Here is a 25,121-nt window from a genome sequence, read left to right as displayed (position 1 = left end):
ACAAGCATTAGCTCTATAAGGAGACTCTGAGGCTTCTCACTATTTAGGGTACTGGTATTTGTCTTCTTAATTCCCCAATGGGATATGTATTTTTTTTTAATCCAAGGATAGGATTGATTATCTTGGAAGAGTCTAATCTCTACCCTCATGTTTTAAACCGCAAGCAGCAAGACGTTTTAAACATTATGAAAAGAGGAGAAAATCTCTCCTGACAAATAAATGCTTTGAAAAATTAGATATTAGTACTTGTCAAGTGCTCTCTCTTTTCAGAAATATTAAAATTGCATATTAGAATGGAAGGAACCTTACACGATGCTCCCTCCTAATGTCACAAAAAATAAGACTTTAGGAACAATTTCAGAGACAAAAGATTATATGAAGCATCCAGCTTGTCCCCTTATGGGAAATTTCTCTCTTTAACATCCCAGGCTCAATCATTTCCTAATGTGAAATTACAGATTTTTCAAATTACCATATAAAACTGCAAAAAAATTACACTTGTGACCACCGAAGAGATAGCATATACTATCAGTTTGATTTTAAGAGGCATACATCTTTTATTACTACCTGTCATTTTTATAATGCCTTTTACAAATTTAATCAATACATTTTAACATTCTATATACTTTAAGTGCAATATACAATAAATATTCAAGTTTCATCTTAAACATGCTTTAGCCTTTAAATTGTTAAAACTGCAGGGCCCTTTCAATCTACTTACATAATGTCATAAAATATACATTTCAAGGTAAATGAAGTCAGCTACTTCAATTTAGTCCCTCAAACTGGTAGTAAATGAGAGGTTAACACTATGGTGCCAAAACCATTATTGAGTAAATTTAGCACCTTGGACAGCTCTGTAAAATCTTTATTGCTTTCCTGACCTGCTCGTCATGTTCTGTCTGTGTGTTCAGTGGCTCTCAGCTCTGATTGAAAGGCAATATATTAGATCCCCAACACAAACACGCTTGGGGGCTAGTTCACTGGGAGCATAATGACATGGAGGTGAGAGCAATTTTCTGGTCACCAAAATCCAAGCACCTTGCAGGTCCGCTGCACTAACTCACTCACAGAGGACCCAGAAATTTCCTTTCTCCTTCCCATTTGCAGAAATAACTAATGGAAGCTGAATCACATTGGCAAAGCTGAGCCAAAAGTGGACCCTCCCTTAAACCCCATAGTTGATACCACGATGAAGGACATTTTAAAATAGGCGAGATATCATTTAAGGGAGTCACTTCCAGGACACAACATCAGATTCACGCACTGTCCTCAAGACGGCTGGTCTGAAGCAATGCTGGCTGCTGACCCACCTACGGTGGCAACGTGCCTAGTAGAAAGCATGTCCCGGCTCTTTGTATTGAAGGAGGCGGCAACTCTAGGAAGTGAGATTCACAAGCTTCATTTTCAGAGGATTGAATGGTGATGAGAGCTCTGGGTATTGAATAAGGAGAAAAAGGAACAAGTAGATTATGTTATTGAAAAATGTTATCACCAAAAATATATCAGTTTAAAATATACAGCCTACACTGATAGTTGGAATTTTTCAGGCACAAAAACTTCAAAGATCTTGGAGCTTATTGTGGAGTTTACCTTCCCTCATCCCTGGTTCTGTGAAATTAATTAAAAGAAGAAGCACTGCTCTAAATCCTCAGTGATACTGTTCCAAGATTGAAGTTTGCAAGTGCAGTTTCTGACTGCACCTTATCTTGCTTTTGACAGAGACTTGTATTTTTTTTTCCCTGAAATGAAAAGAAAAATACCTTCTCTGCCAAGCCCAAACACTGGCATAAATATTTATTTGAAGAAATAAATGAATATAGACCCAGAGAAGTCAAATTTTGGTAAATAAACTAACCTGATCCTGTTTTGTTTTCATCTTTCCTAAGAGCCAGATAAAGCCGTGAGGTTTTAGTGAAGGCAGCACAAGCTGATTGGATCTGGGGATAGGGTTTACTGTGCCCATACCATAGTAAATTATTAACTGCTGTTGTCAGACAGCACTGCAAACAAACAGTGGTCGATTATCTTGTAGCGTGCATTAAAAAAAATAAAGAAATTATTTCAGATGTATTGATTCAAACCCCATTGATTATATAATTTTTTCACTCCTTATATGAAAAATAACAGAACTGTTTTATAAATGGGGTCTAGCAGCTTAAGGCAAGCATAAATGTTTATTGAGAACTGAAAACCCCTCTATCTCATTTTTGAATTTAGGACATTATATATGTCACAAGTGGTTACTGCAGTATGACAACTATTTTATCTTATAGAGAATTTAAAATCGAAAAATGCTAATATGTATCTAAAAGCGTGTCATTTCAAGAGCTGTTCAAGAATTTTTGAAGAGGCTATGGTGACAGCAAAATGAATGCAATTATATCCCTATTTTCTGATCAGCGTCTGCAGTATGTGAAAATTGAACAGCACTGCTTCTCCATGCAGAAATCTATTGTGTAAAATGTTTAAAGTTACACTTCTTCTTGAAACTTTACCCACAGCAAAAATATTATAAACATATCTTCTTGCAAATCACTTCTGATAACCACACCACGCCTTCATGTTTGCTCCTCTGATAAACCTCCATTTTATTTGTATCAAGCTTAACTTTCCTTTTCACATTCCAGTATAAATGAATCTGCAGAAAATTAGGGCTGAATGAAGAGGGAACGATTTCTTGTGGTTAGAATGAAAAAAAATTACCACCACACACATTTTTGTAGAGCGCCCTATATTATTAGAAACAAGCATGCTAGCTAAATATGGAAGCCCACCTAAATGAAAAGGAGACATTTTTTCTTCACCTGGAGTGAGCAGTGGAGCATGTATCTAGAAGGAGAATGAATGAGCAAATGGGGAAAATGACAAACAATACTGAAATAGCAAAGAATTGCTAGAAGAGAAACAGACTCTGCCGGTCATGAAAATTGGTGCAGAGGGAGCTTCCAGGGGCAGGGAGAATTCTTTTGTGAGAACCTCTGACAAAACAGTGCATTGCCCCAGTAGATGGGTTTACTACATCGCCTGCTTATATCATGACTCTGCCGTGCAAGGGAGATAAACAAAAGAAGTTTAATGCTACATGCTTCTAGTTGCTGAAGATTGATTGGACATCTCTTGAAAATGACCTGTCTGATAAGGTCATGGTTCCTGGAATAAGCAGTTAAGTGCAAAATAAACACATCTTAGGGATTCATAACATGCACCAGCTGACATCCATCATAGTAATCTAGTAAATGACCTCGCAATTGTATTCAGCAATAAACATATGAGTGCTTTATCGTGCTTATGGCACACTATTGAGTGATGTATTTTATCTTGCAGTACCAATGATGCTCACCTTTTGACTTGATTAAGTGTGTACGTGAATAGGGATACATTGGTGATTTAATGCCATTCGGGGGTTCTTTTAAAGCAGTGCGTTGGCAAAGGATGGCCAGAGGAAAGTGGTACGTGATCATGTGAAAAGATAATGACATCCTGCCTTCACTCAGAGGATTGTATCTGTTTTTCTCCTTGACAGGAAGTGATACTCAAAAGGGCTGCAGATCTGGTGGAAGCGCTGTATGGGATGCCACACAACAACCAGGTGAGCATAGTGGGTCTCGAACCTTCCACATTCAACTGAAGTGCCTGGAGTCCTTATTAGAATGAAAGAGTATGAAAAATACAAAAGCTCTTGCATGAGTTCAGTGTATAAGTCATTCGGACCTAACGGGTTGCAAGGCCATTCAAGTCTTCTCTCTTCTTTTGTAAATCTTTTAACGCCTTTTCTAGGGAATAATTTTTTCTTACGAGAAAAGGTACTTTATTTAAAAGGACTCTTCTGTGGGAATGTAGTTCATCACTGAAGAAGAGAGTTACCGGTGCTTGGTTTTATTCCTCTCAGGTTTTCAAGAAAATTTAGGAGGAAAAGGGGGATTTAATTTCTTCTCCTAAAAAGTATAATGAGGTCTGAATATTGTCTGCTTCTATTTCGTAGAGCAACTCCGTGTATCTGACTCAACTTGCTCAGGAAACTGAGTCTGAGAAATCCTCCTTCCTTGCCTGTGTCATTTGAATCAGTGTCCAAGGGACACAGTCCCATTAATACTCGGGGACACAGGTCATCATGTAAACTTGCCCTTAACTTCATCTGGGGAGATGAGTTGCAGGGTGTGTGTGTGTGTGTGTGTGTGTGTGTGTGTGTGTGACCCCAGAGTTCTCTGTGTTACCTGTGGGGAAGGAAAGCCCCAGGTTGCTGTCCTGTACTGCGAGGTAGTATAGAGGGGACTGGCTGAGTTAATGGGCTTTCAGAGTCAGACGAACAGGGTTATGCAGCCCAGCTCTCTCCTTAAATAGGTAAGTGTCCTGAAGTGAGGTCTTGGCCTCTCTGAGCCTCAGTTGCCCCATCCGTGGTATGGGCGTGATTATGATGAGACTGCACACACAGGTTGGTTGAGAGGGTTGCAGAAGTTAGTGCTGTTAACCACGGAAAGCCCTAAGCACGGTCTGTAGTAAACACTTGGAACGTGGTACTCCTGGGAATCTGACTGGGCAGCTAAGGGGGATGTTCCTGTTACTTTTCAGGAGATTATTCTGAAGAGAGCAGCTGACATCGCAGAGGCCCTGTACAGTGTCCCCCGCAACCACAGCCAGCTCCCGGCCCTCACTAACACCTCGGTCCACGCGGGAATGATGGGCGTGAATTCCTTCAGTGGACAACTGGCTGTGAATGTCTCCGAGGCGTCGCAGGCTACCAATCAGGGTCAGGAGCCCCACTCTTCCCCTCCCCATTTCCCTGCCCCTTCCCAACCTCAAGCTACCCCACCCCCATTTATTTGGCACAAAACAGTGTTTATTTTTAAAAAGTCTTCTTTTTTCCCCCCCAAAAGGGGAGATTCCTAGTCTGTGTGTATCAGATATTACTGTAGAATTTTGGTTCTAGCCATCATGTCTGGTAATTTGGTGGAGGGGCTAGAAAGAATGCATGCATTTAGTTACCTCACCATTTGACTTTTCACTGTAAACCATGAATGACAGATCACAAGGAGGGGTGGAACTAAAGTCCTGGAGGGGCCAAAGCACGTCATCCTTGCCCAGGGAGTAGGAACCGGTTACCTCCAGGGTATTATGTCTCGTAGATTAGGATTTATTTCTGTTCCCAAATGATAAGTGATTCATAGGTCCTGCATTGCCACTTCTCACAGGCCCACTAAGTATCTATGATCTCCTGAGAAATGTGTCTTTTGCTCGCTTCCCATTTTAATCACGGAGCTAGCACCACCAATCCAGCCATGAATCACCTGGCCCCTTCCCTTCAGGATGCAGCGATGGGGCAAGAAACAGAGACCTTCCTTTCCCCAAGCTTCTCAGACCCGCCACCCATCCGCCACCCACCCAACCTCATCCTTGGTTTTGCCCCCGCCCCTCAGGTTTCACCCGCAACTCAAGCAGCGTATCACCACATGGGTACGTGCCGAGCACCACCCCTCAGCAGACCAACTATAACTCGGTCACCACGAGCATGAATGGATACGGCACTGCCGCCATGTCCAATTTGGGCGGCTCCCCGACCTTCCTCAATGGCTCAGCTGCCAACTCGCCCTATGCCAGTAAGTAGAGATGTGTGTCCTGTGTTTCTGCACATTTTTGCTCTAAGAACTGGGCGTCGTGCTGTGTGGCCCACTGTGCAGGTCTCCCCAGTCCCCAGTCTGAGGGCCCCTGCCCCGCCAGGTGCAGGCCCAGGTGATGGGACCAAAGCCAGCACTGTCCTGGCAGGAATCTCTGCCCTCCTTGCTCACCGTCCTCCCCATCTCCCTCACAGAACTCGGCTGCAACCAAGACAGCAGCGTGATGTCATTGCAGGAACCCAAGCTTCCAGTCAGATGGAGTTGGGTTTGACGCTTTCTTCTTCCAGTTGCTGACTGGTGGCTGCGGGCAGGTTCATCTCCCCTCTAAACCTCAGTTTTCTTTATCTGTAAAATGGGGAAGGAACCAGTACCCGCTCCCATACAGTTATTGTGAGACTTGGATAAAATAATGCACGTAATGAGCTCGTCCTGGCCCATAGGAGATGCATTCAACAAATCTAGGTACTAATCATAATGACAGAATGATAATATTAAGTGGTGCTGGTAGTATAGCATACTAACAACTAGCCAAACTTAAAATCTCTTTTTTTAGTGCTTGGAAAGTTTTTCCCCTTTGTGTTTGATATGTACAAAGAAAAAAACGAAAACTGAACAAATCAAAAAACACTTTATTTTTTTTCCAAAAATTTGGCATGATGAAAAAAAATTACACACAAGAAATTGTTCTTTGGTGTCTCGTCTCTGTCTTAAAGAAGCTTAGCTTAAAGGATTTTTTTTTGTGCAACGTTTAGATTGCATCTAAAGAACCTCAGGGAACTGGCATCTTTACATATAAAATGTCATAGGCTGTGTTTGCGCAATCTCTTTGTCGCCCTTTGAGGATCTTTACATAGAAAACCAAGCTCATCTTGGACAATGTGGGTGGCTCTTCCGGTGTATAAAATATGTAAACTCTTTCTTAGAATTTTGTGGGATGATAGCCGCTGTGTTGTTTGTTAAATGGAAGAATGGTCATGTTTTTAAAACGAGAGTCTCAGCTAAAAATACGGAAAAGGATGCTGTCTCTGATGATAGTGGAAATGTGGAGCGTGCTAGGCTGTTGAAAAAGGAAAGATCATTCTTGGCCTTTGTGAGAAGTTATTATTTCTGAAAGTAATACTTAGGGCCATTTACCTTCTTGGTGAATCTGTAGGCTCAGTGTGTCCTGTGTTTCTGCGCATTTTTGCTAAATCTCTGTATTTCTTTATTTCTACTTGATCTGCTCGGAATCAGCAGCTTGTTGGACATTTAAAATTCCCCCTAATAATCTGCATATATTACGTCTGTCTGCTTGAGCATCAGTGTTTGGGGTCAGTTTCACATTAGATTTTGATTCATCAAAAAACTGCTTCTCACAGATCTGTCATTTCAGTGTTCTCCCTTCTACTCAATCAGAAAATGTTTCAATCATGACCTGAAAATTAAAAGGTGGCGTTCTTAATTAAATCAATAACCTAATTGCTACGTGGTAGCAATTCAGTTGAGGGGCTTGGATTGCTCTGTCTTCCCAAGCCCTTGCAGACACCCAGCGACTTGAGCCTGAGATTGCATCCGTCAGATTACGAAACTTCGAACATTTAATTTCCATTAATTGATTTCCTCAGTGCTCACAAATATAGTATTAAATTCTCAAATAGGCTCTCAGATGGGACAGTTTTATCTGCATAAATGCAAATAAAACAATAAACACAAAGCCCAGCTGATTTGAATTTTTGTCTCCATAATATTTAATTATTCATAAACCACTCATGTTGAAAAATTCCAAACAGAATAAAAAATAAAATAAGACATTCCACTGGTGAACACACTTTCTGGTATAGTGGCTGATATCTAATAATGTTACAACAAATGGAACGGCTTGACTATATTTCACCCCTTCCTCTGTTAACGCCCCCTCCCCAAACTCCCCACCTCTAAATACACATAATGATCGCATTTGCCAAGGAGATTAATTGCCTTCCTCAGTGAACCAGCAGGATTTCAAGTCTACGAATATTTAAAGAATCAAACCTCCAGTGCAGGAGTTTTGCAATTTAAATGGGTGTTATTATTGAGCGTATTTTCACATTTACAAATCCTCAGAGATGTATAAAAATGCTGGTCTCATTAAAAGAAAAAGAAAAAGTCCGGTTTAGAAAATGTGTGCGAAAACTCTGATGATGGCGGCTCTGTGTTGTGCTCCGTAGAGCATCCAGTGCGTCTGGACTGTGCAGTGCTGAGGGCTGATTACAAGGGGTCATTTCCCCTACCCCCCACCACCCCGACGGCAGTTGCTGCCTGTGACCGATTTGATAACCACTTCCCTACCTTTCCAAAGCCAGTAGGCCGAGGCGGAGGCCCCCTAACTGGCAATTTGGACGCTGGTGTGCTCATGGGAAGGGGCCTGTCCGATGGCAATCTGTTTGCTTAGCAGGGTAGCCCAGTAGAAAGAGCACTGCCTTTGGGTTTGCTTCCTGGCCTCACCTTCCAGCTACCGGCCCTGGGGCAAGTCACTGGACTATTTTCTGAGTCTCAGCTCGCTGGGTTTGCTCAGGTGTCAAAAGGATGTCCCAATTTAAGCTGGCTTGGCCAATGCCATGGATGAAAAAGATGTGAAGATTCTTGCAGGTGATAAAAGCAATATATAAGGTTTATGACATAATGTGAAAAATAATACAGTGAAGGAGGAAGTGCCTAGAATTTGAACTAAGTGTCTGAAAATCATCAGACAGGATTCATACTTTTTCCCAGGAGACGGAGGAAATGGAAGGTGAGTGTGTGATGGCACCAGTCCTGAGTGTAGAGGGCTTTCATGTGCTCAAAATCTGTCTCCTGAAGTGACCTGAGATTATTAGCAACTATCAAAAGATGAATGAAAGGCCAGGCAGAGAGGACTGTGGTTGGTGGAGAACGTGCAGCGCCCAAACTCTTTCGTATCCCCAAGCAGCTAGGTTTTCTCTCTCTCTGAACTGCCAGTGGTCTCCTATCATTGCTAATTCACGTCCCCACCACTCCCAGACTGTGAGTATTTACATAAGGCTCCGATCCTGCTGCTTATTGGTTCACACTCATCTCTGTACAGCTCCGCGGGGGATAGAGAGAATTTGAAACTTTGACTTGTAGTCCTGCGTTAGTCACACATGTTGCACGTGGCAGACTGTTTACCCGCCTGGCTTCCGACCTACCTCTGTCTGTCTTGTGGAGCATGAAGATACAGTCATATCCTTCAGGAAGCTGTAGCTCCATGGGGAGACAGGCGACACACACACACCACCATCTGCCAGTGCCTTAAGCTGGAATCCTGGTGTTGCCTTCAACTCACTCTACTTCCTCACACCTCTCCTTCCACTGGTGACCACACTCTCTCAGGTTGGCTTCCTCCTGTCTCTTGTATCCCCAGACCCTTTGCTAGAACCTTACTTTAGGCCCTACCTGCAGTGCTTCCCCTGACACCTCCTCCATGAAGCCTTCTTTGGTCTCCCTTCCCTGCCTCCCCAGAGTTGGCCATACTCACCTTTGAGGCTATCATGTGGTACTCTACCCCTTATAAGAGCGCTCTTGTTTCCTGGCTTGGGGTGCTCTAGCTCGCTGCCTGGTTCATAGTCGGCCTACAACAAAAGGAAACACATGCCGAGTACCAAATGATGAGAGCAGACAAGACCCTCAGAGTTCAGGGAAGGCTCCTGCTAGAAGGGCGGCCTGAGAAGGATGGGTGTCAGGGTCGGAGCCGAGCCGCCTTGTGTCAGGACACCAGGAGAGGCACTGATTTCTCTTTTCCCATTGCCCCTTAGTCGTGCCATCCAGCCCCACCATGGCCTCCTCCACAAGCCTCCCCTCCAACTGCAGCAGCTCCTCCGGCATCTTCTCCTTCTCACCAGCCAACATGGTCTCAGCCGTGAAACAGAAGAGTGCTTTTGCGCCTGTGGTCAGACCCCAGACCTCCCCACCTCCCACCTGCACCAGCACCAACGGGAACAGCCTGCAAGGTAAGCCCCAGGCCCCACCCGGGCCAACCAGACGCCCTGACTCACCTTCCCAGGGCCTGAAGCAGATGCACCACTGTTGCGAGGGGATCGGCCTTGGGCCTGCCTGCTTCTGTCCACCCTCATCTATTCTGTTCCTTTGTGTTCGCCCTCGTAGGCCCTGGTCCCTGACGCGCCCCCCTTCCCGCCCCCCGTCCCCGGCATCCCTCCTCTGCTGGAGTTGCCTGAGCAGTTCTCTTTCCAGCTCCAGCAATTCTGCTCAGGCCTGGGATTTGCTTGAGAATACTGTTTCCACTTACTAATGCCATCGTTTCTCTTTCCTCTCTCATTCCCTGTGGTCGCCATAATCAGATCAGTCTTTTGTGGACTCTAGCAAGTTCTCCACTGCAGGGTCTCTCCCGGGACTGGCCTTCTCCTGAAGTAGGTTCCCTTCCTGTTGCCTGTGTCAGCATGCACATTTGGTGGGGCTGATAACGGGGAGGGGGTGAGTTGGCCAAGCCAGAGCCCTGAGGTTACAGCATCTTAGACCAAAGACCCAAGACTTACTACTGGGAACCAGAAACCCCGAAGTGCTACTAGAGGACTCTGGTTCATATCAAAACTGTTCGATTTCCTCCCCCTCATGGAATATGGAAAATAACAGAGTAACCAAATTTGAGGTGACCTTTCTATTCACTGAGAAGAAACCCAACCTTTTAAAATGGGTCCCACCATTCCTTACACTTTTCTTACTGGCACTGAGTTGTGGTGTTGACCTGCATGACCTCCCTCCTTCCCCACAGTGGGATCGTGTGATCAGCACTCAGAGCCCCTACCTTAGAGACGAGAAAGCGAAAGGTTGGCGAGGTTATGGAATGGCTTGACTTCCGACAGGGGTGGGTGGCAGAGGCTGGCTTCAAACTCAGGCTCAAGAGTTCATCTCCTCCCTCCAGCTTCCAAGCACTTTACTGCTCAGGGGGGGTAAACGAGATGTATCCAGGATTCGTAAGGCAGCTGGCAGGGAAGTAAGATCAATAAAATCGTCAGCTGCCATCCCTTGAGCACTGACCAGTGCTAAGCACTGAGCCTGCCTTATCCTATTTAATCCTCACAACTTCCTGATGAGACATGAGGACAGTTATGATCTCCATTGTACAGAGGATAAAACTGAGGCATAAGGAGAGAAAACATCTGCCCGTAGGCATAGCCAGAAACAGTGGGGATGCATATAAACCCTCAGGGTCTATGCCCTAACCCTTAGCCTACCCAGTGCCCCACGGAGCCTTCCTTCACAGCCGGCTTGCCCATCTTCACTGGTGGAGGTGAGTCATGGAGGTCGAGAGGGGTCAGGGGGGCAGCCCTGTTTCTTGCATCTCTATCTATTTATACATCTATACACGTACTCTGTACAGGACACTTTACACTGATGTAAACTTACATCCATTCTCTTGAAGACCCTATGAGGTTGGTACTACTCCCATTATATAGATGAGGAAGTCAAGGCCCCGTTTGCTCAAGGTCACATATCTAGTAATGGTGGAGCCCAAACTGAACCCCATCTGTGTGACTCCTGAGCCTGAGCTCCTGCTTCCTTTTCTGACGCCATAAGGGCTCAGCAAGGCACTCCTCAGAGACCTGCTGGCCAGTCTGCCCAGCACAGCCAAGGTCAGTGCCCCTGCCCCCTCCCTGAAATATACATACACTGGCAAAGCCATCTTCTTAGAGGGAAAAGGAAGATAATCGGACTGTGGAACGACATTTCAGGCAATATTCCTTGTGATAGGAAATGCCCACCCCACAAAGGGGAGCCACCCATTCCCGCAAGTCTCTTTTTCCGCTAAAAATAATGCTTTGGCACGCACAGCACACCTCCAGCTGGCAAACTGAGGATATGATGCTTAAGCGAACGTAACTTGTAATGGGTTTAAGTAAGGATAAAACCCATGGAAAGCAGAAATCTACCATTCTTGAACTGCCAATCACAATGCTTGTTAAACACAGACTTGACGTCAGGAAGAAGGTATAACGGGGTTTGTAATCCGCCGTGGAGGGCTGGCGCTTGAGAAGAAAAGGCCCTCGGCTCTTGCAGGGTCACAGCTGTATCACTGGCCACCGGTGACTGAAGTGGGCAGCCGTTCTGTGAGGCCGAGTGTCTTTTCATGCCATGTGGGCCAAGGAGGGAGCAGGAAGGGACTGAAAGTAGGGACTCAGCTTGAGTTTTAGAACCTCCTGGATCTAGGGAACTTCTGGTGTGTGTGTGTGCGTGTGTGTGTGTGTGTGTGTGTGTGTGTGCGCGCACGCGCGCGCGTGTGTGTGTGTGGTGTGCGCTTAAGTAATGATGAAATGGCATCAAGACAGGTGTGCATTTGTCACCCCCAGGGCATTTCTAACCCATGTCTGCACAGATTCCGAAAGTACAGAGACTGCTCCCCGCTTCTGATCAGCAGCTGAGTCTCCATCACGTTTTTAATGCACAGCTCACAGCTGGGAGGGTTTAGGGTGTGACTCAGGGACATGCTTTGTGCTGGATTTGCTATTGTGGATGACACTGCCCTTTCCTTCTAGTTGAGCATGTGTCCTGGAGATGCTTTCTGGTGGTTTTTGTTTTTCCAATACTGTCATGTATCAAACGTCCCTAGTTTGGGGGAGGTGGCAGCAGAGGAGGAATGAGTTGAGAAATTAAAGTCACGTTAACTGATACCACCTTGGAAGCTGTCCTCCCTCCTGCCCACTCCACTCTTCACCATCCACTCGCCAGGCAGGGCCCACACACCTGGGATCACACGTCTGTCCTCTGCACGCTGTCCCTGCGGACATGGGTGTGATGCATCACTGTTTTCAGGGAGCTCTTGCCTTGGAGTCTCCCCTGAGAAAAGTGACATTCTGACTGGAGGCTGCTAGACCCATAACTAAAGAATTACTTCATCTTCAGCTGTCTAAATTCCACTTCTATTTAAAAAAAAAAGAAGGAAAAGAAAGGACACAGGTGGGTTATAGAATTGAGGGTGAGAATCTCTGAAGTGTTGCAGCCCTCCTCCTTTGCATTGTTACAGTAACACCTGCTTCATTTGGACCCACCTCGTTCAGAATTGTGATCATTAAGACAGGGCAGGTGACGAAGGAAGAGTTGGTTAAGCAAACTGACCACATAAGCAAGATTAGAGGTGACACATTTAGGTTGTTTTAAGTGTTTTAAAGGTCTTTTTACCTCCAGCTACCACTCTTAATTGTCCATCGTTCTTTTTTTTTTTAAGCCAACTCCTTAGAGGCCCTTTTCGCTACCAGCCCTTTCTCAGCCTCCTCTGGTGACAGCACTCACGTTTATTCCCCAACAGATACGCACTGTGGTCTCACATGATGGTGATGACAATGGTCACAGCCACTAACGTGGGAGGGAGGGCTTCCTCCCAGCCTGGCTTTTTCACTGTCTCATGTGTTCCTCCCAACCAGTCTTAGATATAGGCTGTCTATTGTCCCCATTGTACAGATGCAGAAACTGAGACAAAGCCAAGCTGGCTCATCCAGAGTTACGCAGCTAGCACATAGGGGGAGCTTGGGGTTAAATCCCAGGCCGACTGACTACTGTATCAGCCCCTGTGCTAAATGAAATGGTCATAGTCAAGCCACTGGGCTAGGACCATGTGGACCACAAAACGCTGACCTTAAAAGCTTTTCCTGTGTTAGGGGAAACATGACACCAGGGGAAAGAAAGCAGATCTGTCTGGGAGAGGCTGGATGCCCAGCTGTGGAAGTTCAGAGGAGGGAAAGATTAGGGAGAGTTCAGAGCAGCCTAGTGGAGAAGGGTGCCTTTGAACTGGACCTTGGGTGAAGGTCAAGTAGGATTTGGGTCCAGGGAGATGGGGGAGGAGCATTTCAGGCAGAAGGATCAAGGATAACCTGAGCCAGAGGCATGTGTAGGGGGCTGTGCACCCTTCTGCAGCACAGGCACCAAGAAGCAGGGAGAAGCTTGAACAGGAAGTCCTTACCTGGGAGTCAGAAGTTCCATTCTTTACTGATACTTTAAAATTCACAGTTTCTACTGTGATTCCAACTGGTTTTCTCTCCCAGGTAGCTAATACCTTTGACGATTTACGATTCGTCTGAGAAATTTTTTAGGACAAAGCAACTCTATCTCAGTACTTCTGGGGTCCCATAGATGTTCTGTTAAAAAAAAAAAGAAAAAGAAAATGTTGTTATGGTCAAACAAACCTAGAAGTTGGTGTTTACTGCATCACTGTCTTGGAGTCACAATGCACGTATGTTGAACTAAAGGCTCTGAGACACCCCGCGGTTAAAGAAAAAAAGAGTCTCCCATTCTGTTCTCTGCACTTCTTTGCCCACAGGACACTTTTCCGAATGTTAACACCAGTGAACATCCCATGAAACACTTGGGAAATTCAGACATATTTTGAATTTAAAGATAAAAACACAGAGAAATCTCCTTCCATTCTTATGTAGATAATGTCACTGATCAATCCTGATCTTAGAGTCCCCAAGTGTGTCTGTTTTCAGAGCCCAGAGACCTGAGTCACTTCGTACGCTCAGCTATTGTCCTGGAGACATCCTTTCCCTTCTCCTAAAGATGTGCCCCTACAGCATGGATTCTCTGCAATTTCAGGCCTCAAAGGACTTCACTAATCAAGAGACAGGCAGCCCCAAGAATGCTGTCACCATGCCCTTGGACCTGTCCCCAATGTGGGGAGTTGAAACCCCAACCATGTCCCAGACAGTCTCCGCAGCGAAGAATTAAAAACAAAAAGGCCAGAGTGATTTTACAAAAATTGTCCGCACCCTGTGCTTTCTCTCCCCACCTCCCCGAAGCGCAGGCTGGCCGGCCTCACCCAGCTATCTGCAGCCTGGTAGCAAATCTCCTGGAATTGTCTTTCGCTCCACGCACATGTTCAGTTTGTGCAAGCTGTCCCCCCCATTCTGTTCCTGATTAGCTCCTCATTCTTTCTTACACATATGGTGGTTCAACGAAGACCGCATTCCACCCTCTCGCTCCAAACTCTCCCAGCTCGGCAAAACTTTCCGTTTTGTCTTTGTTCTTATCACACTGAAAAATGCACTGCCTCTCAAGCCAGTAGTTTTCTGCGCTTTGGTCAGGGCATGTGCTCACCCAGCAGCCAGGGGAATGGCAGAGCCTCCTCCGTCTTGTGATGTCTTTGGCACATGTTACTGAGACTGTCGTGTCCTCATGGAAATCTTCACGGGCCCTACTGGGCCAAGTGCGTGTGCCAGTGGCATTTCTGGAACATTCTAAGCCTGAAACACCCATCCCTCTCACCCATGTAAGTAATCTTGGGGATTACAGCACGGATACAAGAAAAACAGCTTCTAACATTCCGGGAGCTTCCCTGTAGTCGTGCAATGAGGTTTCTTTATTAAACGGCCACTTTAGAGGTGCCTAAATTCAGAGGCCACAAAGGGAGCTCCTTTCCCAAAATTTACTCATCAGTGAGGGTTCTGCGTCTGGAGTTTAGGAAGTGACGGATGAGATTTAGGGAGCTGTAACCCCCTGATATTATGTGCAAAACTCTGGGTGTAAGTACCTCTGGGGCTTCTTACGGAGAGAGGTTCCCTGGCTTTTGTTAGACCCCCAGAGGAATCTGAAGGCCAACGAAGCAAAGGTAGGAAACTGCGGGCAGACCACAGCCAGCCCTAGATACCCCCAGATATGTACGTTTGTTCATTTGGTTTTAATTTTAACTTTTTGCTAACACATATAGACTGGGCTATTTTATCTTTTAAAAAATCCACCTGCCCACCTTCTCTAGAAGTAATTGGAAAGCTGGGTGGCTGTGAGCAGGCATTCCCGCACGGCAGCACCGGGGCAGCGTTTAGAGTGCCACCCACCCTACAGACCTCAGTCCGCACGGAGGGGACCTCGCTCACTCATGATCCCAGCCTGGGCTCTCAAGGTGCTGGAGGTTTTGACTCCTGTGTTCCAGACTAAGAAGCAGTTATCTGTGGACTCGCAGCACATCACTTAGCTTTGCTTTATAGCTTTCAATGTGGCCCTAACAGAAGTTTAATCTAATTGATCTAACATACTATTCAGGTAGCAGAACACTGAGTAGCTCTTTTTTTAAAAAATTCTGGTCATCTAGAATTTAAAAAAAAAAAAAATCCTGATGTTTTTAGGGCCCAGCTGATAACATTCTGGCTGGGTCCACTGACGGAAATAGCAGGAAGTTGGTCAGTTTTCTACTTTGCTTTGTATCATATTGACGCTGCCTGATGTATGCTGCAGGAGACTGCCCTTTAATGCCAGGCACACACAGTAGATTTTGGCGGAAGGCATAAGGAGACACGCTTATTTTGCCAGAGGGTTAGAACTCCCACGGAAAGCCCTGCCTTTAGTAAAGGTGCCTGGACGCACCTCCAGCCTGGAGGAAAAGATCCTTAGGGAGGCAGGACCATGCTGAGCTGTCACACTGCAAAGACCCTCTTGCTCCCGCTACCTCCCCCTTGCTTTTGGAGCTACAGCATCTTGAATTCTCAAGGCTTGGATTGAAATACCCAGCTCCCCATTTCAGTCAAATCCAGGGCTCACTTGAATCTTAAGGGGACTGCATCTCCAGTGGATCCCAAACCTTTGGGGGTTTAAGTTGGTCTGCATTTGGCAAGTGACACTTCCTGTTTCTAAGAAAAATGGCTTATGATGGCTTACAAAAAAGACTCCAGGAGCTTTTGGACTGCGAAACGGCTCTTGCAAAACAACATGTGGATGATTTACGTGTAAATGAATCAGAAACATGTGGATTAAATTTCCTTGTGAATACAGATGGGTTTAAAAATTAACGGAAAAAGTGTTTGGCAAAATACTTTTTTTTTAAAATGGAATTGAAAATGCCAGGGCTGGGGTAGGGGAAGCAGAGGAACGTGGGGCGCACAGGGCTCACAGCCTCACCTGGCCTTCCGACGTCTACTGCAGGATTTGTGGTAGTTGGGGCTCGCTTACAAACAAAGGCACATTCTCGCAGACATGAGAGTTGGGAAATTTACAGGGTCACTTCCTAGATGCAGTCACCACTGACAAGGACATTCATTTAAATTTAGAATTGCCAACAAAAAGAAAGCAATGACTTCCTCTCTCTGCCTGACAGGATGTTAAGCCATCATTGGGAGCCAAAGATGGCTGCCTCTTGCTTCTAATGTAAGCATTGCTCTCATCTCCACATACTTCAAAGTTGCCATCCGGAACTCTGCACTCATCCCATTATTCCTCATACCCATCCTGTGAAGTGTTCCATATCGGATGGTACCTAGTTCATATGAGGAAACACAAGCCCAGAGAAATTAAGCAGTTCGCACTGGTCACACAGCTAATTTAGCGGCAGAAGTTAAAAATAACAGCAGCCCACCTCTATTAACTAGGAGCTGATCCGGGCTAAGCACTTCACACTGGTTGTTTCATTTAAATCTCCAACAACCCTGACAATATCACGGCCCTTGCAAATACTGATACGCTGCATTTCTAGCTGAGGAGGCAGAGAGGTGCAAGGAGACAAGCAACTAGCTCGGGGGGGGGGGGGGGCGGTGGGGGGACATACCCAGCAGGCAGAAAAGCCAGGGGTGGAACGCTGTCAGATTCCATGCTTTTCTGAATACAGCTGTGTGTGGGTTCCCAACACGGCTTTGCAAGAGTTTTGATTATCCCATACAGCCTTCCCTTTGCCTAGGATCTCTCTTTAGCTTCCCTAGGCTACAGTTTTCTAGGGACACGGTCAGACCATTCCAGAAACCCTGAGTGAAGCAGTGGCATAGAAGACATTCTGCGTCCGCATCCTCCAGTGAACAACGCTTTCTGGAGCCAGTATCCCCTTCTCCCAGGCCTGAGGACTAAATGGAGTCACTCAGATCACTGCTCTGAGCCTCCGTCCTCACGCTCACACAGAGCACAGGCAGAGCCACGGGTTGTGGTAGAAACTACTGGCTGTTACAATGGACCAGTTTTTTATTGTATATTTTGGAAGCGAAGGGGAGGGGAAAAAAAAGAGTGACAAACTGAAAATTCTCACTATTTTGCAAGCGTTGGGCTGCAGCTTTCCCAGCAGTATGCAAACTATGTGACTTTCCAGTTATGTTTTAAAATTGAAATCAGATTTGGAGGGATGCTTAGGATCTTCTTTTCTGTTAAAGACACATACACATGCTGACATACTATCATTCTTAATAAAGTACATGTATATTTTATAATAAAAACTCCTTCCAGGGAAGATGAGAAAGCACATGTGTGGCTAATATTCAACCAACATAGTGGTGTGTGGGTGTTTTTTTCCATCTTTTTTTTTTTTCCCCCTCTTTCAGTGAGAAGTTTGGATGCAAAACCATTTACTCTTGTCTTCTCTTTTCACAGCGATATCTGGCATGATTGTTCCTCCCATGTGAAAGAATTGCCTTGAAGAATTTTATTAATGAAGAGGTTGGATTCTGCTACAGAAAGTAATCTGATACAAGTCCCAGAGTGGAACTTTTAACTCAGGCCTTTTTAAGAGGAACCACAATAACTGCAGATTTTTAAACAAACAATATCACCGACCTTGCAAATACTGAAATTGGAAGGGATCTGCTAATGCAGGGTGTTGGTTACAGTTGTACCTCCCAAGTCCTTGGGGGGATATATTTATTCTGTGTTGATAGAAGCAAATCCTCTTTTTCTTTCTCTCTCTCTTTTTTTTTTTAAAGCTTAACTCGGCAATCATTTGTCTTTTATAAACCATAAAGCTGTATACAAGGGACACTATAAATAAGACTCCATGTTTTAATTTATGATGTTTTTAAAGCTGTGTAAAAGGAGAATGAAATGGTGATATTTACAAAAAAGTTTAAAAAGAAAAAAAGAAAAAAAAAAAAAGCTTGTATGGGACAGAATAGGAATGCCAGTTAGATTTTTTTAGAAAACTAAGGGTCGGCTTTTGCGCCTTAAAGCATATCAAGTGGTAGTTACTCGGACAGTGCATTTCCAATATCTAACTTAACATGCCACCCCTTAGCAGTGCAAGCTTATTTCTCTCTTTTGTATTGTTGTCTTAAGTAACTGTGTAAATAAATGCAGCCTGGAAAGTTAAAAAGTGATGTAAGGATCACATTTTCCCCTTCTACTCAAAAATCCAGTGCCTCTAGACACATCTTAAAACTGCATATTTAAACCTGACAGCACTCTCTCTCTTTTGCTTATGTCAACTTCTTGGGAAGCCGATGGCCTCTCGAGAGCTTGGTGGCACACGTGCTGTGTGAGAATCTCCTTTGAGACTTCATGGAACAGGGTCAGGCACAGAATTCCACATTATGCCCTCCAGTTATCAAACCAAAATCCCACTTACACTCCGCCATTTACATGGTTAAAGTTTACTCATCCTAAATGCTGACTTCATACCAACCCTTCAAAAGCTGACAAAAGCAACATGGCAGGTATTTCAGATTTCCCATCCGAGATAGCGCCTCTATCAGTCGACCCTTACCATTTGTAACATAGTAGATTGAAACGACAGGTTAAGTGCTTTGGAATTAAGAATAAAAGGAAACTGGGAGAAAGGAGAAGAAGGTTGAGATCTCCAAAACATGGTTTTCTGTTCGATGGGAATTTTTGCTCTCATTATCTGGGAAGTGTTCTTAAAAATAGGAATTAATAGCAAAGATGCAGCAAAGCTCTGAGGATGCATTTGCCTGATACTTTTTTCTTTGCTGTTGTGTTTTGTATGTAGTTATAAATACTGTAGATTTTTTGTGATTTTTTGCCAAAGTTGTTGTTCTATTTATACATTTTAATGTCTTAAGACAGTTTTTCAATATCACAAAAAAAGATTTTACTGCATATTTTGCAAAGAAAAAAAAAGCTCACTACCTTTAGCTTGCACATACTTGCAAAGTTAATTAAAAGGCTTTTTGTTTTAAAGGGGATTTTGTAAGATATCCGTATAAATAATGTATTTATCTTTGGAATTTGTACATTGCTTTCCCCTTCCTCCTTTTCCTCCGACTCCCAGTTTATTTTATTGTGTATGTTTGCTATGTGAAAAGTGCGTATTTGTTTGGCCACCTATAGTTATATTAGCTATTTCAATGTGATTTTTAAACATTTCATTTATAGTTATTTTTAGTATTGTTTTAAACCATGCTTCATTTTTTTTAATTTTCACCCAAAAGCCATTGTCTATTTTTGTATTATTTGTAAGTTAAGAAGTTTTTTCCAATATATGGCAAAAAATAGTAGCATATTATTCTTGTAGCATTTAGTTCTGTAGATTAAAAAAAATGTATCCTTTGCTTTGGAAGCTTACAGAAAAAAACCCTAATGCTGTTTTACTCTATTAATATGCATGGAACCTCTCCCTTTGGAGTGACGCATTTTGTGCATTAAATTCCGGGGAGAAACTTCATAGAAATCAATGAACATACTTTCTTTCCTAAGTCTGCTTGTATATTTCCTCTGTCTTTCACATAAATATAAACCAGCAGATTGGATGCCTTAACAATGCAAATCATATTCATTTCACTTGTACATTGTAACTGTGCACCAGAACTGTCAGTCATCACTAACATTCTAAGAAAAAAGAAAAAGAAAAAAAAAAAACAAAAAAACAAAGAAATTGAAAAGCACAAAAGAACTGTTTTGTTACCTTAAGACAATGTAACTTTTTCTAGTAGAGCAAGAAATTTACAACAATGCTGCAACTGTGCATGCCCCCATATGGATTTTGCAATGGTTTTCACTAGACTGTCAGAGTGCGATTTTTATGGGTTGGGGAGGGTGGGGGAGGGGTGTTGCGGGAGGGAAGGGAGGGGAGCAAAGCTGATTTTTCTTGGTGAGAAATAATAATAATGATTAATAATAATAATAAAACTGGAAAATGTAAGCAAAGTGGACGCATTGCTTCTCGGTACTCAGAAAGGTTGTCTGAATTCGTGTGCTAAGCGCTGGCCTGAAGATGTGTACAATTTAAAGCCATATTTTGTCTGGTGAGCCCCTTAACTGTTTGTGAAGGACCCGGGTCAGCCTGTGAGGTGTCGGGCTCAGACCTTGACAACAAACGCCACCCACTGTCAGCCATGTGTAGTGGTTAGAACTTTTCTTGAAAGTCCAAAGAGCCTTTAAAATGTGTATAATTTGTGTTTTGTTGCCTCTATTGATATCGATTAGATGAAAAGACGTTCTGGCCCTCTGACCCTCTCTCTTCTACACAGAACTTTTTACAAGTAAAAGATGTTACCCTAAATACAGAATATGGCTTTAAGAAGAAAATGAAATAGCGAATTCAATTAAGATTTCAGTTGGGGGCGGGGGGTGGGGTGGGGGCGGGGGTGGAATACAGCTTCTGGATGACTGGATTGCAGAACATGCCCTGGCCTCACATTGTACTAGGATGCAGCTTAATGAAGTCATCTCTAAATCTAACCTTTCACCTTCTTATCAAACTTTTGGAATAGACACACACTGTACAGTTCAATTGTTAGAGAACCTAACTACTGTAGAGATTGTTATAATTTTTTTTTTTGCAAACATTCAAGCTGTAAAAACTTTTCAACTTTCACAATATTTAATTAAAGTTACTTCCTGTCTGTGATGGCAGCTCCTAGTTGTGTATTCATTTCTCTATTTCAGATGAGTCCGAGTCCAACATAATGTAAAAAGGTCTGTGTTTGCAATTACTCAGGACAGTGTTGACACCCAGAGAAAAGCAGCAAGAATAGTCTGGGGACACCCACTTTCCCTCTTTGTCAATCCTTGAGGATTTGCTAATCTGGGATGCAAATTGAACACACACAGCGTACTGCTGCCCTCTGCTGGCAGCAGCTGGACGCGCAGTGCCTATACTGGCCCAAGGAGAGGCCAAGAGCCCCAAGGATTACACTAGGCAAGCAATGAGATCCCCCGGAAGTGACTGAATTATGAATCCAGGATCTGGCCACTCTGGAAAGCCATCCTCCGTGCTGCAAGTCTGAACCAAGCTCTTCACATACAGCTGCTAATTAATCCCAGCGAGACTTCTGGTCAATTAATTATGTGCCCTGGCTCATTGATGAGGAGGCATGTGTGAACACAGAAACCTCTATGATCTATAGTTTTAAATCCCATGTGGATAAGACACTTTTCCTGTTGGATAAAACCAAATTTATCTGGTGTCGGGCTTCCCTGGTGGCGCAGTGGTTGAGAGTCCGCCTGCCGATGCAGGGGACGTGGGTTTGTGCCCCGGTCCGGGAGGATCCCACATGCCGCGGAGCGGCTGGGCCCGTGAGCCATGGCCGCTGAGCCTGCGCGTCCGGAGCCTGTGCTCCGCAACGGGAGAGGCCACAGCAGTGAGAGGCTCGCATACCGCAAAAAAAAAAAAAAAAAAAAAAATTTTATCTGGAGTCAAACATTCTACAAACACCCAATAGGTCCCTGCTCCTGTAGAACGATTTCACTTTAAGTTCCATCATCATCATAAGGCTTTCCAACTGCACATTCAATGCTTTCCCTACTTTTGCAATTACTGGACAGAATAAGGTTAATGATGCTTGTAAAATGCCTTGAAAACTCAGCAAATAGGCCATGGAGCAACAGAAACTTGATGACCAGAGCTAATAGGTCGTCCTACAACCACCATCACGATCATTTGTAAGTGTGCATTGCTGATACACTTTTGCTCTGGATAGAGCCCAATCTGAGGTAATGAAAGACGGTAATGAATAAGTTAATAAGTAGAGAAGCTACTATCTTCTTCTTTAAAAGAAATCTATGTTGATTAGTTTGGTCATACAATATACATTTTTGGAATTCTGTATCAGGTGCAGGTCTCCGTATTAGATGCAGAAGATCAAAAAAAGAATGAACAAGAGGCCCCTGCCCTCAGGACACTCATAATCTCAGACAAGAGAAATCTATACTCAAAGCAGTTTAGAATGTTTAGGGCAAGACAGTCATGTCATAATGCTCCACAGAATAAAACAGACATCCACACGTCTACATACTGGTTTCTACTTTCCTTAAGGCCTATTTCCTGGAAGCATCCATTCATTCATGTAGACCTTGAGGGTTTATTGTACATCTGGCACCAGGTGAGGCCTGGTGGATTCTATAACAAGCACTGCAACACCGATCCTCCCCTCACGGATCTTACAGTTGAGCGAGGCAAGGAGACATTAAGCCACTGTACAAGTCTAAGCTAACAAACCGATAATGGCAATGAAGAAGAAGTCTAGAATGCTCTGAAAGTATATTACAGTGGGATCTGATTTAACCTGTAGGGTTGGGGAAGGTTTCCAGAGATAGTGACACCTAAGATGATATGTGAAGGATGAGGTAAGCAGGTGGGGTGGGCACCTTAAGCAGAAGGAATGAGGGCAGATGTAAGGAGCTGGGCTCTGGGCATGGATATGGCCCATTCAGGAACAGGAAGACTGTGTCTGTAGAGTATGCAAATGTGCAGGGTGGCACCGTGGAGCTTGGGAAGTTCAATTCAGAACACATACTGAGGACCTACTATGTGCTTGGCACTGCGCTAGATGCTAGGATTCACTAGACAAACCAGTCACAGGTCCAGCCTGTAGGGCCTCAAGCATAGCTCATAAACTCAATGCCCCGTATTTGTCCACAGGGACCATGCTGGTAAACCATGAAGTGGATGAGCTGGGGTAAGAACAGACAAGGAACACCTCGCTTGCTCCAGGCACGTGTTCCCACATGGGAATGTGGCCCCAGTGATGCCCATCTTTCATTTTTCAAGAATGCCAGATATATTATTGAATTTTTTTTTTTTTTTTTTTGCTGTGACATTCTCATTTTTTAAATGTTGTCATCTAATCCAAAAATGGTGCTTTCAAAACACTGCATTGGTCAAAAAAAGAAAGTCCACGAGCCTCTAAGAATGTCAGTTTGGGACTTCTGGCCAAAAGACAAGTTACTAAAGGAGATGTTTACCCAGCTTGACTTGAGGGTCCTACTGCTAAGTCCTAGAACTAGGTCAAGGAAGGCTGTAAAGAAGGGCCTGCCTGAGGGGTGCAAATAGACGCTCTCCAGGCAGGTAAGGGAAAGCAGGGCATAGAAGGCCATGCTCAATGCCTCTGGAGCTGGCTGTAGGAGAAAATCAACATTAAATTAATCAAAAGGAATAGTAATCTGGGGAAATGGAATATATAATTGTGAGAAAACTCTATATCCTACAGTAGCCATGTCAATGTTAAATATACAGATCACTTTTTTGAAAAATCTCCTTTTGCCTTGCCAAAACGCCCTCGTCAAAAAGTTCCTTTTTAAATAGACGTCCAGAGAAGTAAACTCTTTCTGGCACACCATGCTCATGGCCATGCCTGTCCTAGCAGGCTCCAAATCACTCATGTTCTCAAGAACGTTGCTCCTGAATTGTCATCCTCTCCCTCCAACATCTCCATGTTTTCTTCCTCAATATTGCTATCTAATCAGTCCACACATATTATCTCATCTTAGAGAAAAAGAAAAAACTCTTTGACCTCACTTTGCTCTCAGTCTGCCCATCATCCTTCTGCTCCGTTTTATAGCAAGTCCTCTCTAAAGAGGCGTCTGTGTCTTTCTCTTCTTCTTCATCTCTATTCTCTAATTATCCATATTACAATAGATGTTTGCTGCAATGATGAGTAGTGGGGAGTCTTAAACACTGTAAACAAGGGATCAAACACATATTTTACAAGTATCCTTGTAGCTACCTAGAGAATGAATTGGAGAGAGGCAGAGGGGAAAGAGAAAAATTAGGAGGCCATTACCATGGGCAAGGCAAAAATGCATAGCTTGGACCAGAAGAATGGAAAGAAGGAGAGTAGACAGGATTAGACATATTTAGTATTGTGATTATAGTCAACAATACTGTATTGTATACTTCAAAGTTGCTAAGAGACTAGGTCTTAAATGTGGTCACCACAAAATGAAATAATGATGTGATGAGATGGAGGTGTTAGCTAGTGCTATGGTGGCAATCATATGGCAATTAACGTGGTGTATACCTTAAACTTATGCCATGGTAAACGTCAAGTACATCCCAATAAAAAAATATTTAGTGGATAGAACCACTAGGATTTGGTGACTGATGCAATGCGGGGATTGAGGGAGAGGAAAAAGTCAAGATAAAACTCAGTTTTCTGACTGAGGCAACTGCTATTAAAGAAATGGTCGATTTCTCTATTTGGGCTGTTTCCCTGCTATTGAGCTACGGGGCGTGATGGTGAAATCCCTTTCTACTGTTCCCTTTGCTATCCTTCCCTCTTCCAAGTATGATCCTCTTCTCCAGAGGCTTCTATGTTTACATTAGGAATGAAATTCAGTTTCCGGAACTGGAAATATTTTGCTACTTTTTTTTTTTTTTTAACTCAAGCATCAAGCAGTTTTCTCTCTTCTCTCTGGAGAGTTATGCTACAGTGGGACTGATTTTTATCTACTTGGCATACTTTTTTCCCACTGATTGTAGAATTTCCACATTCTATATTAAGAAGGAACGTTCTGAGCCCTGGAATGAACCACAGGCCTGAGAGTTGACCTTCTGCAGGAAATATCTTGCACAGGGAATTATGCTATAAGGAGAATCCAGTACTCCACAAAAGAGTCAACAAA

The 25,121-nt window shown here is 43.9% G+C and overlaps 1 protein-coding gene and 1 long non-coding RNA gene across 8 annotated transcripts in view; one reads left to right on the top strand and one right to left on the bottom strand.

The window, feature by feature from the left end:
* EBF1 (EBF transcription factor 1) overlaps positions 1 to 21,124 on the top strand; it is a 395,559-nt gene extending 374,435 nt beyond the window's left edge. For 3 of the 7 annotated variants that reach the window (XM_029216046.1, XM_029216045.1, XM_029216044.1), the window contains exons 12-17: positions 3,527 to 3,592; positions 4,573 to 4,750; positions 5,418 to 5,597; positions 9,386 to 9,580; positions 9,929 to 9,997; positions 17,919 to 21,124. In XM_029216046.1, coding sequence (XP_029071879.1) covers positions 3,527 to 3,592; positions 4,573 to 4,750; positions 5,418 to 5,597; positions 9,386 to 9,580; positions 9,929 to 9,996 — 687 coding nt within the window. In that variant the 3' untranslated portion in view covers position 9,997; positions 17,919 to 21,124. The remainder of the gene's footprint in view (positions 1 to 3,526; positions 3,593 to 4,572; positions 4,751 to 5,417; positions 5,598 to 9,385; positions 9,581 to 9,928; positions 9,998 to 17,918) is intronic. The other 4 variants (XM_029216050.1, XM_029216049.1, XM_029216047.1 and 1 more) reach the window with 2 other exon arrangements.
* On the bottom strand, positions 551 to 14,248 carry LOC114891759. Its single transcript, XR_003792596.1, has 4 exons — positions 13,543 to 14,248; positions 10,393 to 10,570; positions 9,109 to 9,202; positions 551 to 1,434 (listed from the first exon to the last, which is right to left on the bottom strand). It is a non-coding gene; the product is annotated as an uncharacterized LOC114891759 (long non-coding RNA).
* Positions 21,125 to 25,121: the final 3,997 nt, after the last annotated feature.

The sequence above is a fragment of the Monodon monoceros genome, unplaced genomic scaffold (assembly GCF_005190385.1).
Source record: "Monodon monoceros isolate NGI ecotype Baffin Bay Population unplaced genomic scaffold, NGI_Narwhal_1 Super_Scaffold_12, whole genome shotgun sequence".
Lineage (NCBI taxonomy): Eukaryota > Metazoa > Chordata > Mammalia > Artiodactyla > Monodontidae > Monodon > Monodon monoceros.
The sequence above is the reverse complement of the archived record's forward strand: the minus strand, read 5'-3'. Positions and strand labels throughout refer to the sequence as shown.